Raw genomic sequence first — 17,988 nt, forward strand, 5'->3', positions numbered from 1 at the left:
AGCACTATAGGGTTGTCTGATAAGTGAAGCAGTACGCCATCACTATTGGTATAGTGCCTGTATGAAAGTATGGTATGGCACTTTGATTTTAAAATTAGGCATACTGATGTAATTAAAGATGCATTGACACAGGATAGATTTATTCAGAAATGTTGTATTATATCTGTGGCATCACAAATTGTTGTTATGAAAATGTCTAATGCCACATTAAGTAGTTTATGCACCAGTCTGTTGTTCTTTGTCTGCCTTCACTGGCAACTTCTGTTTTGGACTCTTAATATAGTCTCACTCCTTACATGTGAAGCCCCAAAAATGTATTCTCTCTTCCCCTACTGAAGCCATTCCATCCCTTTTAAACAATTAATTATTATTCATTATTTGTACTGTAATAGTACCTAGTACCTAGGAGCCCCAATCATGGAGCAGGGCCCCCAATGTGCTAGATACTGTACACAAACAACAAAAGGATGATCTTGCACCAAAAAGCTTACAATCTAAGACAAGAGACAACCGGTGGAAAACAGACAGACAGATGGAAGAGTACAAGGAAATGAGACAATATTGGTCAGTACGATAGGCAGCAGTCACAACACACCAACTGTCAAGTGTTTGGTGGGCATCATACAAAGGAGAATTTTAAGGAGGGATTTGAAAGAGAATAATGAGGTAGCTTTGTAAATGTTTAGGGAGAGTGCCTCCAAAGCATAAGGGGCAGCGTGGGAGAAAGCTTGTTTGAAAATTTAACACGTGGTGATGGAGACTGGTGTCACTGGCCAACTGGAGGTGAGCGTCAACAACTTGATAGCATATGAGAAGCACTAAGTTGGTTAGACATAAGTCCTGATGGACCTTAGAAATGAAAACAAGCAGCTTAAGTTTGATATACTGAAGAAAAGAGAGCCAGTGCATGGATGCAAAGAGAGGAATTACATGGTCAAGATGACAAGCTAGAAAAGTGAGCTTTGCAGCAGCACTCTGAATGGGTAAGAGCCAGGCAAGATTGTATTTGTCCTCTTCATCTTCTTAACCACTGCCCACTACTACTGGAAAGATAGTGAATTAAATGGACAAGAGTTCCAATCTGGAGTTGCAGTTCCCATTATCTGTACTCCTACTGAGGTGATCCCTCCTGCATACAAGCCCCTAATTTTTCCATTCTTCTGAAGCACCATTTTTGATACCGGCCAGTTTTTTAATAAAGCTCAGATTCTAGAACTGTCCAAATTCTCTCCTTTGCTACAGTTCCCATATCTTGCATAAAAATCTCCCTTTGCAGCAGAGAATCTCTCAATGTCAGTACTGTACAGGCCTGGTAAAGGGGTAGTGCTGGAAAGGGGACTTAGGGTATGTCAGGACATGTCAATAGTGGCACTGTAGAACACTCCACTGTGGCTATTTTGGGCTCCTTTGTCACTAGGCACAGCTAATTTAGAGTAGCCAAGGAGTTGCTCTAAATTAGACTAGCAGTTATTTCAGCCCACTCACCAACCCAGAATCTGAAGGCCTCCTTCCCCACGTTGCACCTATGTATGCTTTGCCTCCTGGAGGTGCAGCACACAATCTCACAAAAAATATTTTTATGAAGATCATGCACAGCTTACTCTTTCAGCTGTATATCATAAAGAAAAAAGAGAGAAAGACTGACTCTTCTTAGATTTTTTTTTAATCATCAATTTGATACGTTCCATGAAGCTGTTGCTTAAAGACTATAAATTATTATGTTTTTACAGTCACAGGGAACTTTTATCATTCTTGTGTATCTGATTTGTCCAATCTTCCTACAGAGACGAAAACTGTCTTTTGAGGTCCAGGCTATAACTGCTACTGTTTTTCTATGTGTCTATTTAGTCCCATTTGTTCTTGACTCCTGAGCTTTATAAATGTTCTCCCTCCTCCAATTCAAGCCCCTAGAGAAATGTTAGCGGTTAATATGGGTGATTACATACATGCTGACAAGCTTTAAACAGTTCTAGATGTTGTAACTGCTTTCTTAGTGTTGGGTTTCACAATCTAAAGTTGCTATCTTGGACAGTCAACTGCACACCAACACTGTGTCATTTGCTCACCTGGATTCTATAATCTACACATTTGCAACAATTTTTTTGTGAAAGTCCATATTCAGGCACATGAATGAATATTTAACATAAGTGTTCATGGGTACCATTGCTCCTTGACACTGAATATCTTCAAAGAAAGACTAATTCATAATTCTACCAGTATAATTCTTCTACTTTGGAGATTTGTAGTTCTGACCACTGGGGCTCAATATCTGGCTATCTTAGGTTTATTTGTGTATTTAATTGTAACATGTATTTTATTATTACCCTTGTAAAATGTATCACAAGCCTTTTTCCTCGTGTTGTACTTACCGAGTTGGAATCTTCAAGTAGTTTGATGACACGATTAAGGTCCACAGACTTCAACTGAATACAAACAAACACAGTTCTTAATTGTTTTCAATATTTAAAAATACTAAAATTGAACAATACTAAATATGAACAAATAAGGACCTAAATTTTGAGGCTAATTCTAATGAGGGGTGCGAGGGATATCATAGATAATGAGACTCATGCCTTGTCTACACTACAGGATAAGTTGATGTAAGTTAAGCAATTTTAGTTACATAATTTACATAACTGATGTCGATGTAGTTTACATTGACTTACTGAGGTGTCTACACCGTGCTATGTCAACGGAAGACACTCTCGTATCGACATAGCTTCCACCTCTTGTTGGGGTGGAGTACTGAAGTTGACAGTGTTAGGCCTGAATGAAAATATAGCACACAAAACAGTTATGCCAACCTGACTGAAGTCAGGCTAACAGAGGTTTCTGGGTAATCCCAGAGTGGAAAAGTACTGAGAAGCAGCATTGTTTCACAAAGCCCTGGAAAACGTGAGATAAGCCAGGGATTGCATTCCTGGCATAGCATCAGCTGTGCTAAGGACAGTGTTTGAAGAACTGATAAGAAACTCTAGCATCCCACGGTTCAGATTCTAACTCTCTGGTTGAGTTATAGGCTTGTTTAAAACTCCCCTGTATTTCTAACTTTTGGTGTTTGTTAAGATATCATTAATAATCTAAAGTTGTAGACAAAGTCTAGGCATGTGTGTATATTAAAAGTGTCTAGTTTTAAGTTGTTAAACAAATGGGGGGTGGGTTTGCTCAAGTAATAAAACTGTCTATATAGGCTAATACTAAGCTGTAAAGAGTTGCTGGTTCTCACTGGAGACGAGCTGCTCTTTACTGACGCATGCACTTGTCAATAAAGAGCTTTTTGATCGGACCTTGCTGGTGTTGCCTGTCTCTCTGTGATCAGACAACGAATTTCGCTGTCGGGGTTAAAGTCCCCAACAACAGGAGAGCGCTCTCCCATCTTCATCAGACCTGATAAATCCACGCAGCTGCATCAATTGCAGCAGTGCTGATTTAGCCCACAGTGAAGACAAGCCCTGAGTCTCTAGTGGTTTTGAAGTTACAATAATAATAATAATTCAAAATATAGAGCTTTCTTCTGATTTTATATAAATGCCTGGATAGAAGTCTCAGATTTCCATTTGCATTCCCTCTACCCATACCACCTCTGCAACCTATCCCTTTCTGCAGTATTACTTCCTAGGCAGTCATTTCCCATTTTGTATTGATTGAGTTTGATGCCAGAAGAGACTACCAGAAAAAGATAGTCTAGTCTGACCCCCTGCACATCACAGGCCACTAAACCCCACCCAGTGACCCCTGGATTAAAATGAAGCGTTACAGCCTTATCAGACTAAACTACCATGTGCCACAGGCCCCTACAATGGCAGGGAATTAATTTGTTGACACCCAGATGCAGAACTGAACCAATTTACATGTGTTTCAATCTTCATCGCAACCATACAAACTAGATTTAAAAAAAAGCGGAAAAGTCCACTTAGGACGAGCAGGAACCTTCCGTAGGCAAATGCCATCCCCTCGTACAACAGCCAAACTTTCATTCGGTCAAAGCAAGCAACAACCCCCCAGACACGAACCAGCTGTAAACGGATTCAGGACTGTCTGTCTGTCTGTCTCCACCACCAGGAGCCCCCTCACCCCGCCAACCCCCTTCCTTTGCTGCAGCGCACAGCAGCCGGCGGTGGCTGCTGCGGGGGGAAGCGAGGAGGAGCAGCGGAGGCGGGAGGGCTCACGACTGAGGAAGGGGAGAGGCCCAGAGACCGGCGGGTTCTCCCCTGCCCTAGTGCCGGGGCCAGCTGGGGCTTCCCCAGGGCAGCTACAAAAGGCGCCTCCCCACCCAGCAGGGCGCAGGGGCCATGCCCAGGGGGCGAGGTGGGGGCGGGGAGCGAAGGGGACCGGGGGTGTCGGGGGCTGAGCGGATCATTCCTCCTTCCCCAGTGACGGGGCTTCGCCCCCGGCCCGCTCCCCTGGACTGGGCTGTCGGTGCCGGTCACTCCGGGTCGCGCCCACCTGGCTGGTCCGCAGGTCACTGTCCGAGGCCAGCTTCGGCCTGCGCGTCTCCCTGCGGGACAGGGCTGGGGATGGGGCGACTTCGGGCCCGGCCGGCGAAATCATCGATGCGGTGAACGTCGGGGTCAGTGCGGGGCCCGGGCAGCAGCCGCCACCTCCCGGCTCCCGCGCCGAGGCACCAACACACGCCGGGCTCCGTTCCCATGGCAGCGGGGGAAGCCGCCTACGGCAGCCCCAGGGGCTCAGAACAGCTGCCAGGGCGCGTTCGAACGCGGGGAAATCAGAGCAAAAGCTCCCCCTAGTGGCCGGCACAGGGAGAGAACTGGGGGCGGAGGGCGGGGAGGCTGCGACATCTCCCCCTCAACCTCTGTGCGCCAGCAATTCTCTCGCTCACAGCACTTCCCTCCCTCCCCACCTCAACCCTCTTGCTCACAATGCCTCCCCCTACACCTCAATCGCTTCTCGGCCTTATGGTTAAGATCAGGCTGTATCTTGATCCCACCCACCGTATACCCCGCATTGGGGACATTGCAGACTGTATATGTTATGTGCTGTCCAATACCAAAATACTAGCGTCCCCCTATACTCTGTATGTCACCCCTGATGACCAATAATTGACGCTTCAAACTCTCTGTATCATTTATTTTTAAACATTCTCTAATAAACTTTTAAATCTGTTCTTATCAGTTTAATATCTGACCTCAACCCCACTTCCTGGGTAGCCTTCTCCCTCACAGCGCATCCCTCCACCTCAACCCTCTCACCCAGCAACCCTCCTCACAGCCAGGGCCCGATTAACTTTTTGTGGGCCTGGCGCCAAACATTTGTGGGCCCCCCTGGGGAATGATTGTAAAACGGGCCGGGGGTAAAAGCACAGTGGGGCAGGAGCTGGGGTTGGTGTCTGGAGCCAGGGAGGGGTTGGGGTAAACTGCAAGCGCAGCAGGGCTGGGGAGGGGGTAAACAGGAGCCGCCCCCATCCCTGCCCACACTAGGGTGACCAGACAGCAAGCGTGAAAAAAACAGGACAGGGGTGGGGGGTAATAGGAGCCTATATAAGAAAAAGATCCCAAAATCAGGGCTGTCCATAATGTGGTCACACTAGTCCACACAGAGCTACCTGGTTCTAGCCTATTCTCTTTGTCTCTCTCGGCATTGAGCTGCCCCTCCTCCCACAGCAGCAGGACAGGTTCTTTTCCAGCCCTCTGGGGTGGGTGTTGGGAGTGGGAGGAGCTGAGGCTAATGTGGTTACTCCTATAACCGGACATGTAGTTTCCAGTCAGCACTGCTAACCGGACACTCAGGTGCTGTTTTCTACTGGAGTTTCCAGTCTAAAACTGGCTATCTGGCAACAGGGTTGCCAGAAAAGCCTGAGGCGGGGAAAGGGGCAAGCAATCATTTTTAAAAGTAAGAGGGCTAAACTTTAAGGGGGAGGCAAGTGGTGGGTGGGCTAGGGAGTGGAGAGGAGCTAGTGGGCAGGGCCATGTCTGCTGTACTGCCTAGGTAGGTTGGAGACTGTGTGGATCAGCTGACACAGTATCCAGGGCCGGTGCAAGGCTATTTTGCACCCTAGGCGAAACTTCCACCTTGCACTCCCCCCACCCCAGAGCATCGCTTATTATAAGTTTTAAAAAATGAATACAGTGGAGTCACATCTTACATGGGGGTTAGGTTCTAAGGTCAGCGCGTAAGAGGAAAATCGCGTATAGTGAAAATTACCATAAACTACAGTACACACAGTATACACTAGAACAGGGGTCCTCAACCTACTGCATGCGTGCCAAAGGTGGCACGCGAGCTGATTTTTTTTTAGTGGCAGGCTGCAGGTCCTGGCCATCGCTGAGCATGCTGCCAGCCTGGGGTTCAAGTCTCCAAGTCTCACCTGTCGAAGAAAACTCAGTTCTCGCTTATGTTTAGGTGCAGCAAAAACAAATACTTTATTATAATACTCTAGTGAACACAAGAGGGAGAGAGTGTCAGGAACTGGGTTGCCCCTTGTCCTGAACAGATCTCTCTCAATTAGTAAAACAATCATAACAATCTTTATACCTTCTTAACAGACAGTGGCTAGCAAACTTGCAGACAGTAAAAGTAAACATTTGCATTTGTTTATACATAAGCCTATTCATTATCTTATTTGTCTGCAATACCAGAACAGAAAACAAGACTGCAATTCACAAGGTCGTAACGACTTTTCACACAATTCACTCTGCACCAGATACAGGGTAACAGCTTAACCTCTGCTAATTAGCTAACATACATTAAGATCCCTTCAAACCTTTATTAATTAATTCTTGGCCTCCACATTCCCCCCTTTTGTACTTCTAGTACAACAAATACCTCAAATCTCAATTTGCATTAAACCATGGATTTCAGAGTCCACAGGAGACATCTCAACCTTAGGGGTTTTCATGGGATGTAAGGACAATGCATGATTAGCATGAACATGAAAAGTAGTATTACTATCATTACGTCCTTTACAACAACAACAACAATAACATAATCCCACACCAACTAACAACACTACAAACAATAACATCCCCATAGGAATAAAATAATGGGGTTGTCGTACAGTTTTGGTAACAAAGCACAACACATCAAACTTAGTACATAAAGTAGACACTCTATAAGCTGTATGAAAGGCATTCTGCTCAGCATGATATATATTCTGAAGCATGTGAATTTGCCCCTGCAACTCAGAGATTCTGCGAACCTCTGGCAACAATGAAAGCAAATTCTGAAACCGATCAGGTACTATCCTAGTCCAATTAAAATATACCTGAAATCTAAGAGCTACATGTAACATTCTATCTGCAGGCCAGTAAATAATATGATTGCCTGCAGCAGTGGTAAGATTAATATGTATATCTTGTAACGTGGTGGCATTAATGTACACACAGCTATCATTAGCCTGAAAAAGTGGGTGTCCTGTAAGGGTAGTCCCTTGACCTTTACCCTCCCAGCAAATATTGTCATAAACAGTGACAACTTCCCCTGGCTTCAGTTTCCGTATACACTGAAGCTGTGGTGGTTCTAACGGCCAAAATGTCCATAAATTCCCTAACCCCATCCAAATATCAGCTGTAATCCCAGGAGCACTAACTAAAAATCGATTAGGAGAATCAGGTGGCCTGACTTCCCAGATATCTCGGTGAATCACCCAATCCCACATGCATCCTCCCCATGGACCCGGCAGGATTCGGTATGTGGGAGCCCACACCCCCTTAACCGGTCCATATGCTTGGAAGGAGCACTGTGAACGTCCACATTTCCATCCAGAAAGTCTCCAAGTATGTCTCCATGGCCACAGATCAGATGGTACTCCTGACGTGTCTGTAAGGGCAGTGGGCCAAGCTTGGTGCACTAGATCATTCCGAATGGCCATCAGCTGGTCATTCAGGAAATCCTGAATTTCCGAACATGCTAGATCCCACTGCAATGCCTTCCCAGCTTCAGTTATATTCAGTACCATCTCTCTCAATAAATTCTGGGTCAGAGAACTAAGGGCGGAAATGACATGTAACTCACCCACCCCGGTTCGCACTTGTGTCAGCTGTGCCCCAGAAATCAGGCCAGTGGCCTTCTCTAATTGGCCCAATCTGTTTTCTTAGGACAAACTTCTGAAATAGAGGTCAAGAGACGATTCCTAGCCTCTGTCAAAGCATCCCCAATACCAGGGTCGGCATCAGGCCAAGCCGCCTGTCTGTTAAGGCGTTGCTGTACTTCGGCGGGCAGTACAGCTCGTAAAAGTTGATTAATATCTGCCCAAGATGGATTATAGCACTGAATCACTGTCTGGAGCTCTTCTCTAAACTTTACTGGCTCCTCCCTGATTTTAGGAAATTCTTTCACCAAGTTTCTAAGATCTCCAGGTGTCCACGGGGCATGTACCTTAATTAACCCCCCTATCGCTCCAGCTCCAGGCAAGTCCCTTAAAGGAGCCTGGAGTGCCTGTGTCGTGCTTCTAAGAAAGTAGCCGGCATGGTTATCAGCAGAAGCAGGGTTAACCGGACTACTGGTGTCAGTCAGTAGGGAAGAAGATAATTCTTCCGAAGAAGGAGAATGAACAACTTGTGCAGTTGATAATTGCGGCGACGAAACAATTACTGCCTGCACAGCCCGAGAAGGGGGGCCGAGGGGGAAGCCTGCTGCGGCTGTGGAATGCTGCTAAAAAAATCCACTATATCTTCTGTAGTCTCCTCCTCACTTTCAGGTTTAACTAATTGAGGATAAAGAGAAGCAGAGGGCTGCACTGAAGCAGGAAGACATTTGGATGTCTGACATTTAAGTTTTAAATCTTGTACTTCAGTTTTTAATTTCTCCTGGGAGTCCTTCAGACTCCGCACCCGAGACTCATGGAGTCTCTTTGTTGCTTCCTCCCACCAAGACAGAAACTGCTCGCACTGCGCAGCAGAGGTGTGTGATTTAAGGGCTTCACGGAGGCATGTAAGTTTATCTAACTCAAAGGTACCTTCTAATGGGCATTGTTTAAATGAATTTTCACGCGTGTACAGATTCCAATCATTTAAATACCTGCAGGTTTTAGGACCATAATGTACGTACATGTAATATGCTGGGGTACCCTTAGGGGGTAAAGTGGAAAGTTTAGACTGTTCCCCCCCCATGTTCCAGTCACACCAACTGAAGGGGTCCCTGTCCGCGCTAGCGGACCAGAATCTAAGAATCCCTCCCTACAGGGCACTCACGTACAGGAGAGACTCACAAGAAAGACTACGACCCTCGTACATCTCCTTTCAGCAAAGAGCGTCGGCTAAAGACTCCATTTCCGGGAGATAAACCCGCATACTCTAATTGCATCCAGGGAGACGATCAGATTGTCAGTAGCCCACACAGAAGGGAAAGGGAGGGAAAATGGGTTCACACACTCCTAGACCCAGGCAGCTTCCTCGCCGGACTATGCCAAGCTGAGTCAGCCCACCGTGGGTCGGATCTCCTAAAGATCCACTAGTTACTGGGCTTGCGTTAGACTACTCCTGATCATTAGCAATCGCTTCACAGGGCAATCTGGGCGTCTTCCAGCAACGAACACTCACACAGGTATACACACACACACACACACCAAGGCCTCTTTTCCTCTATTTAACCCTTTTTTAACCTTTTTAAAATTTTTTTTCTTTTTTATTTTATTTTTTATTTTTTTAACCAAGATGCATCATTACCTGGTCCGGACCAATACCATGAGGCGGTATGACAACCCCTCTTGAGGCGGTAAAAACCCCTCAGCACCGGTGCATTCTAATGCATTACCTTATGCATTACCTGTTGGCCAACTCAGCAGTTCCCAGTACTGCTATAAACTAACCTTATTGGGGCCTCTCCCCAATACCACTCTGCATTTGATCCTGCTGCACAGTCAAAAGTTCAGATGGCGTGAGCCCAACAGAAACAGACGTCCCCCACAGACAGTCCTCCTCCGATACCCCAATAGAGATTTCAAAAGGTCTCTTACCTCTTTTGTGGCGCCATGGGGTTCGAAGGGGAACGATCCGTAGCAGCCGTCTGTGTGTCCGTGGGCGTTGCCATCCCGGACGAGCCCCCAAATTGTCGAAGAAAACTCAGTTCTCGCTTATGTTTAGGTGCAGCAAAAACAAATACTTTATTATAATACTCTAGTGAACACAAGAGGGAGAGAGTGTCAGGAACTGGGTTGCCCCTTGTCCTGAACAGATCTCTCTCAATTAGTAAAACAATCATAACAATCTTTATACCTTCTTAACAGACAGTGGCTAGCAAACTTGCAGACAGTAAAAGTAAACATTTGCATTTGTTTATACATAAGCCTATTCATTATCTTATTTGTCTGCAATACCAGAACAGAAAACAAGACTGCAATTCACAAGGTCGTAACGACTTTTCACACAATTCACTCTGCACCAGATACAGGGTAACAGCTTAACCTCTGCTAATTAGCTAACATACATTAAGATCCCTTCAAACCTTTATTAATTAATTCTTGGCCTCCACACACCTCACCTCTGGTAGTTGTGCTTCTAGGGTTTGAAGACAGTTTCCATGCAGGCTGTCAAGTCCCCCCACTTGCTTTCTGTTTGTCCATAATGACTGATTGTCACTGAATGTTGTTTCTGAGTCAGGGTCAATTTTCCCCCTATTGGTTTGGGCACCCTTATCTCTTGCATCAGTGTTGCAAAACCCCACCAGTCTCTGTCCACAATTATGGGCCATGGAAGGCTCCTCATCACCCTGATCCTCAACCAGCCCTGTGGGCCCTGTACCTCCAATTCTGTTTCAGCCTGGATATGGGCTGGTCTAGCTGTCTATCTTAATCAACTGGATTCCATATCTTGGGCAAGGACTTGTCTGCAGCTGGAGTCCACTGGATGCTCTGCTACATGTTTCCCCAGTTTGAACATATATGGCAGGGTTTGACTCTGGTTGAGGGAACCTTCTGAACCACAAACCCGGTTGTAACAGCATCCGAAATAGTCACACTCCATTAGGGGACAGAATCTTCTCACAAGCTGAAAAGACATAATTTGGTTTCCCTGGCTGTCCCCTGGGGAACTTGCATTCAGTTGGAGAAATGCCTGGGTGGGTGTGCTGATAGATCATCTGAGCCCCCCAACGTAGAACTGCCCAGGAGTTTATCTCCTGGCATGTCTGTCTCCTCCATTTCTGAAAGTCAGGGTTCCATGTCCTCTTGCCTTCCTGAGTGTGATGTTTTTGATTGGGTCCACTGCTCAGGTGCCTCAAGATGATCAGCCTCTGCCCTCTTTACTGCCTCACTGGTGGAAACCGGCTGAACCTCCAAACCCAGCTTTGGGGTTCAGCTGGCAGGATCTGCAGAAACTGTTCTATGACTATTTGACCAATAATTTTATCCAAGGACATAGTCTTTGGAACTAACCAGCACATCAACAGGTCTCATAATTGCTGGGCCATCACCCTGGGATGCACCCCCAGAGGAAATAGGTCCACTCTGAAGTAATGTCAGTAAGCTTCTGGCATCATCTCCAACCTGGCTAGAATAACCTCTTTTATGATGGTATAGGACCTCACCTGCTTATTGAATAGAGCCATGCATGGTCCTTGGGCCTCTCCAAGGAGAAATTGGATCACCCTGACCACCCAAGATGGTACTGCCAACCCTGCTGCACTACCTACTTGAAAGTGTATAGGAAAGCGCCTGGATCATCCTCTGGTCCTAGCTTCAACAGGCCTGATAATAGCCTACAGGCCCCTGCTTCCCAGGAGCCACCTGACTGCCTGGGGTCCTGCCTGCCACCAGCATGCCCCCTCATGGCCAGAAGTGGTATTTCATTAGCTTTGCCTCAGTTTCCCTATGTCCTTTCTGGCTCAGTCTGGCCATTGGTGTGACTTGGCCCCCTGGTCAGGCCACATAGCAGAATCCAATGTCTTTCGGGGCCTGAGAATCTTATTTAAAGTCCAAGGCAAAACAGTATAACAAACAAATCGTCAGCCCAGGTGGGCTCAGCTGTTAGTCTCCTCTTCTTTGCAGTGTGACCCCAGCTGCAATAAACTGTTCCAACATCAGCTCTAGTTCTTGGACTTCAATCTCACTGCCCAGGAGCAAGCACACTCAGGGTTTTCCACAAGGATCTAATTCCTGATCAGTTCCTACTAGGCTCCTGTCATGTGATCTGGAATTGGGCAATTGTACTTGGTAGTTGGAGCAGAAGCAGAAGTCAGGCCTAACAGTCAGAGCAGGCATTGGTAGCTAGGAATCAGAGCTCAGGGTCAGAACTGGAGTCCAAGGCCAGATGCCAGAGCCAAGGGTCAGAGCCAGGGGTCAAGAATGAGAGCCAGGGGTCAGAACTGGGTTATCTGGAGTGAGACAAGGTAGGGGCAGGTTTGGGGCTAAGGCTAGAACAAAGCAAGAGCTAAATCCACTATAGGCAAATATTTTGAGTAGCTGCCAAACTACTGCGGTGGTAGGCTTAAGAGCTGGTCTGCTGACTCTTGCAACCAATCAGTCAGTATAGCCAAACAGGCAGCCTACTACAGGCCAGCTGTGCTCATTAGGGGTATGTCTACACAGCAAAGAAAAACCCACAGCTGGCCTGTGCCAGCCAACTTTGGCTCACTGGGCTGTTTTGTTGCTGTGTAGACTTCCAGGCTCAGTCTGGAGCCTGGGCTATAGGATCCTGTGAGGTCGGAGGGTCCCTTGAGCCAAGAAGTCTACACAGCAATGAAACAGCTCTGCACCCTGAATTCCGCAAGCCTGAGTCAGCTGGCATGGGACAGCCATGGGTTCTTCTTTGCTATGTAGACATACCCTTGGTTTCCCGGAGACTAGCTCTTCTGTAAGCCCTGCTTTCTGACAGCTCCTTGCCCACCACAGACCACTTTGTCTACTCTACTTCCCCCACCAGCCCCCTATTGGTGGGCTTGCTTCCTGTAAATCTAATCCTGCACAGGTGTAGCAAGGTGGGCCAAAAGGATGGAACAGAGTGCCACAAGGTCCTTAAAGGGGCAAGCCACAGTTAAAAAAGGTAGGGTTTCCCAGGGGTGGCAGAACGGGGGTGGCAGGTGCTAGTGCCCTGCAATGGAAATATTGTAGGGGCTGCCCCTATGTAAACTTGTGCATGCCTACGGGCAGTGGCAGGTGCAGAAGTGAGAGCAGGAGCTGGATGGACTGAAGGAGCCACCCCGGGGCCCAGGATTGGCTGGGGAGCAGAGATCAGAACCCAGAGGGGCTGGAACAGGCCTGGGAGCAGGTAGGAACTCCTAGAACCCTAATTCTCAGGCTGGCTTCCCCACACCCCTCCAAGTCTCAGTATTTCCCCTCTACGGTTGCCAACTTTGGTTGGATGAATTCTTGGAGATTTTATCACGACATAATCTTTAATTAAAGATTAAGCTTTAATTCCTGGAGACTCCAGGACAATCCTGGAAGGTTGGCAACCCTACTTCCCTATTCCCCATCCTTCCTCTGCCTCCCCCCCATTCACAGAGAATTTCTGCCCCCACCCTCTGAGGCTTCCTGTGCTAGGGTTAGGATTATAAAGGGTAGGACTCTCTAGGCCGGGGTTAAGGTTAGAAACGTTAAAGCATCCCAGGCTAGGGTTAGGGTGACAAATGGACCCTCCTCGGTAGTTGTAGATTGCTCTAAATTATGCTAGAATGACCTGGAATAGAGTGGACCTGGTTTTAGGCATGCAAAGGCCAATTTTACACCCTTCATCCCTGAGCTGCACTGTGAATTCTTCAGCTACTGTATGGGATTTGGGCTATAACTCAAATGTTGTTTTTTTATTGAACATTTTTATCTATATTTTCCTCATACAGATTATCTTGATAATGCTTACTGGTTTGGAACTCATTTAACCTTGGATAAACCTGATATGAATTTTTTTGGACTGTTGTCCGGGCAGTCAATCCTGTGCTCTGTGTACTGAACTAAACTTTCTGAATTTCAGAAATAGATCAAAAGTACACTGGAATATTACAGCTTTAACTGTGTAGTGTTTGACTGGCAAATGTATGGAAACCATATGTAAATTGGGCAGCATTTTCTGTACATTATAAGCTTGGGTCATGAGACATTTACTGGTCGAGTGTTCCAAAGATCACACTGCCAGGATTCATTTGCTCTCACTGCAACTTCTTCATGAATCAAGCTTTTTTTACATGGGATGAAAACAACATTGTACAGGGCTGACTCTAGAGGTTCTGCTGCTCTAGGCAAACATCAACCCCTACAAACCTGCAGTCAACCACACAAACATTTTATGAAATTTGCTATCCCAGACAACTGGATTATATGGTAGAGCCATCTCTTTCACAGCAAATTGATAATAAAATTATCCTTTCTATAGTGTTTGATAATAATTATCCTTTTATAGTGTTTTGCATCAGAAAATTTTAATTCACCACATGCCACGTACTTTACAACGGTGGACTCTGAGAGGTTCCTGTTGTTACTGCACATAACTTTTCTGAGTGAGAAGACATTTCAGTGTTTTTTTTTTCTGAGCTCAATTTAAATTACATAAAGCAATGAGAGGCAGTATAATCAAATAGGGAGAGCACCAGAGGTCTATGCCCAGCTCTGCTACTAATATACTGTTGACCTTGCTGAGCAAGTGACTTTACCTCTCTGTGCCTTTATTTCCTTCCCACTCTTTGTCTGCTTGGACTGGAAGGTCTTCAGGGCAGGCACTGTCTCACGCTATGTATTTGTACAGAACCTAGCACAAGGAGGCACTGATCTCAGTTGGGGCCCCTAGATGCTATTGTGATACAAATAACAAATAAAAGCAATCACTATAATGTATGAGAAAATGGTGCAGGAGTTGAACAAACTAGGGAAAAACAGACACCAATGGTGAAATTTTCATCAGTGAGACAGGCAGGGCACAAGTAGAAAGAGGCGTGAAAATGTAATTTTGGACATTGAACATATCAGACATCTGTTTCATTGTTTGTAAGAGATGATTTTGTATTATTGATCAGATCTCTTCTGCAGAGAAGCAGCAACATGGGGAGGTTATACAAGTTAACATGAACTTGCCAAGTTCACTGATTTGTGCACAGGTGAAATTGTGACTCCATTGATGTCAATGGAAGTTAAGTTACTGACTTTGATGTGTCAGGATCACTCCAAAGTATAATTTTTCTTTCCCCTTCTTGTCATAAATTTCCTTGAAACATATATAATGCTTCCAGAGAGGAGTGAAGGAGAGGAAAAGCTATTCATTTATTTTCCCATTGAAACACTCCTGCTTTTTCACACCTACAACCAAACAGGAAGAACACCAGCACTTGACAAACAAATTAAGCAGTCTCGCTTTTGCCTCAAATGTTTGTACTTTGCTCCTGAAAAAATGTACTGACTATATTGCTAGTATTACAGTGTTCAGTTTGTGCAACTGGAAGAGAAGAGGCGTGAATACTTGTAATAAGGTATGGGGCAGCCTCCCGCAGTGTATTTTTTAAAAATTAACTGTCATCCAGCCCATTCCAGAGGAAACAAATTTGCTCTTCAGAAGCATTTTTATGAGCCCCACAGCCATTCCCTCTCTACAGGAGGACATATTCATCAAAGCCCAAATGCATGTTAAAGAAAGGCAAAATAAAAAAAATTAAGTTGAAATTTGAACAAGTCAAAATATTTGATATTAAGTTTTTATTGATCCTTGTGTAAAACAGATTCTATGGAAAAATATGTGAAAGCACTGCCAGTCATTTATAATAGCCCTGTTCAGATAGACAACACAAACAGTAATTGACAAAGTTGGAGTACACAACTACAGAGAGGACTGTCAAGTAAGTATTGCACAGAGGAGACTCATAATATGTTCACTGTGAAACATTGTCAGCAAGGCATGAGAAACAGTATACAAAGATTATGGAGATCATTGTTTAAATTCGTTCAATGTGTCACTCATTTTAAAGGTAGCAATCTAGTTAACTGAAGCAGTATCATGTAGTGATAAAATATGAGAACTTGAAAGTTACTTATTACATTTATAGGAAATACTTATAAGAACTAGGATGAACATCCAATAAAGGCAAAACTTTTGTACTCAGAGAAGTACTGTTTGAAAAGAACTACTCATATGCCTCCACTACCACTGAGTCTATTCACCTGAACTCTTGAAAATATCAATCTATCTAATATTTATTTGCATGACATTTCTGAGCCAGGTTCCTAACTCTATTCATACATTGTGAAATTCATAGCTACTCGGGAATAAACAACAGATGCCTTAACTGTTCTTTCCCATTAATGCTATGAGGGCTGCATTTATAGCTAATTATACATTGAACATGTACAAGATATTTTATAAGTGATTTACCAACGAATGAAAATACAGTTGCACGTTCTCATGTTGGCACATCACATGCTATACAATGTTGGAACAAAATTCAGACGTGGCACCAGTACACTGTAAATGTAACATTGTCACAAACTAAGTAAAGGACTTAAAATACAACCAAATCTCAAAATAATTTACCTATTAAAAATTCAAATTTCAACAAGGTGATGTTTATCAACTGTATATAATAGCACTATTTAACAGAATTACACTGTCAAATTAAGCACAAATATGAAATATTTTTATGGCACTATATAATAAACGTTGTGGATAAAAAATACCATAATCATCTGCAGAAAACAAAGAACATGTTCCAAAATGTCATTCCAATTATTTACTGCAGAGAACATTTACTGATAGAATGTGTGCAGTATTGCATTATATGTTAAGTGGCATTTTGTTATGAAATATGGCAGGGGTGGCCTAACTGTGGTTTGTGAGCCACATGTGGCTCCTTTACAGTTAATGTGTGGCTCGTGGAGCCTCCCACTCCCTCCCATTCTCCACCTGACTGTGGGGAGGGGGATCTTGGGGCTTCTGCCCTGTGGTGGGGTGGTAGGACTAGGGGCTTCTGCCAGTGATGACTGGTGCCAGCTGAGGGGGGAGGGGAGGCACAACTTAAATGTTTGCCCTCACCAGCAGCTTGAGTCACGCCCCCCCAGCACCCTCTTCTTACCCTCAGTGGCCCCTCCCTGCAGATCCCAGGTGTTAGCTCTGAGTGGACAGGCAGCAGCAAACAGCTGGGAGCTGTAGGGAGGGAGACATAGTGGGGCCAGCAAACCATGGCAAAAATGCGGGTAGATGTGTGACCCTTTGGCTTCTGTCCAGCAGAGAGGGAAGTCTCAGGTCTTCAACCCCACAGAGTGCGCCTGCCGGGGATCAGAACTTCAGCAGGAGCGAGGCTGAAGCCCTGAGCACCCGGCAGGCGCACCCTAGCTCTCGAACTTATGAATATTTTCATATGTAGCTCAGCAGGTCAGTAAGTTTGGCCACCCTTGGTGGCAAGGAAGAGAATTCAGTTATTTTCATACTATATAGGACATAATATATAGGATATCCCTACAATCAATAAACGGTGAATGCAATGTTGCATAAAAATATATCATTCTCAAAGTTGGTTGTTGAAGTTATGCGGCTAAATCTATATTTAGGCACCTGAATAATGGAGATGTCTAACTGTAGGCAACCAACATTGAGAATTTTGACTTTAGAACTTCATCCTGCAAATCTGGACTCACTGGAGAAGTCCTTATGCAAACAGTTCCGTGGAAATCAGAGATTAACCACATGAAGAAAGATTTCTTACATGAATAGAAGTTGGCAGGATCTGATCCATAATATGTGCCATGCAAGACCTTGCCATTTTACTTTCAGAATTCTTGCTAAATAGAATCAATCTTTACAATAAAGTAAATTACAAAAGATTTAATAGCAAGTCAGCTTGTTACTCCAGTTAGAAATGAATACATAGGCTAGCTGGGTACACTATTACTTTCTTAATTTAAATTTCTTAATTTAGTTGATCCAAAAATATAAGCTATTTCTTCACACTTCAATATTTCAGCTTTCAAGTAACATAAAATAAAAAGCACATATTTGTTATTTCCCATACACATGGTTTGAAAAAAAACCCCTCACCAATGTATGACAACATTTTATTTAAGAAACATCATGTGGTCTAGATTTACCATGAGTTTAAACATTCTTGAAATGAGTTAATCAT

The 17,988-nt window shown here is 44.8% G+C and overlaps 1 protein-coding gene across 3 annotated transcripts in view; it reads right to left on the minus strand.

The window, feature by feature from the left end:
- CFAP69 (cilia and flagella associated protein 69) overlaps window positions 1–5,591 on the minus strand; it is a 45,169-nt gene extending 39,578 nt beyond the window's left edge. Inside the window, exons 1-2 of one of the 3 annotated variants that reach the window (XM_045005892.1) lie at window positions 5,564–5,591; window positions 2,370–2,423 (exon numbers count right to left, since the gene is read on the minus strand). Coding sequence is in view for 1 of the 3 variants with exons in the window: in XM_045005894.1 (XP_044861829.1) it covers window positions 2,370–2,423; window positions 4,447–4,551 (159 nt within the window). In the remaining 2 variants the exon portion in view is untranslated. Of the gene's footprint in view, window positions 1–2,369; window positions 2,424–4,446; window positions 4,614–5,563 lie in introns of those variants that run through there. The other 2 variants (XM_045005893.1, XM_045005894.1) reach the window with 2 other exon arrangements.
- Between the last annotated feature and the right edge of the window lie 12,397 nt (window positions 5,592–17,988).

The sequence above is a fragment of the Mauremys mutica genome, chromosome 2, assembly GCF_020497125.1.
Source record: "Mauremys mutica isolate MM-2020 ecotype Southern chromosome 2, ASM2049712v1, whole genome shotgun sequence".
NCBI classification, from domain to species: domain Eukaryota; kingdom Metazoa; phylum Chordata; order Testudines; family Geoemydidae; genus Mauremys; species Mauremys mutica.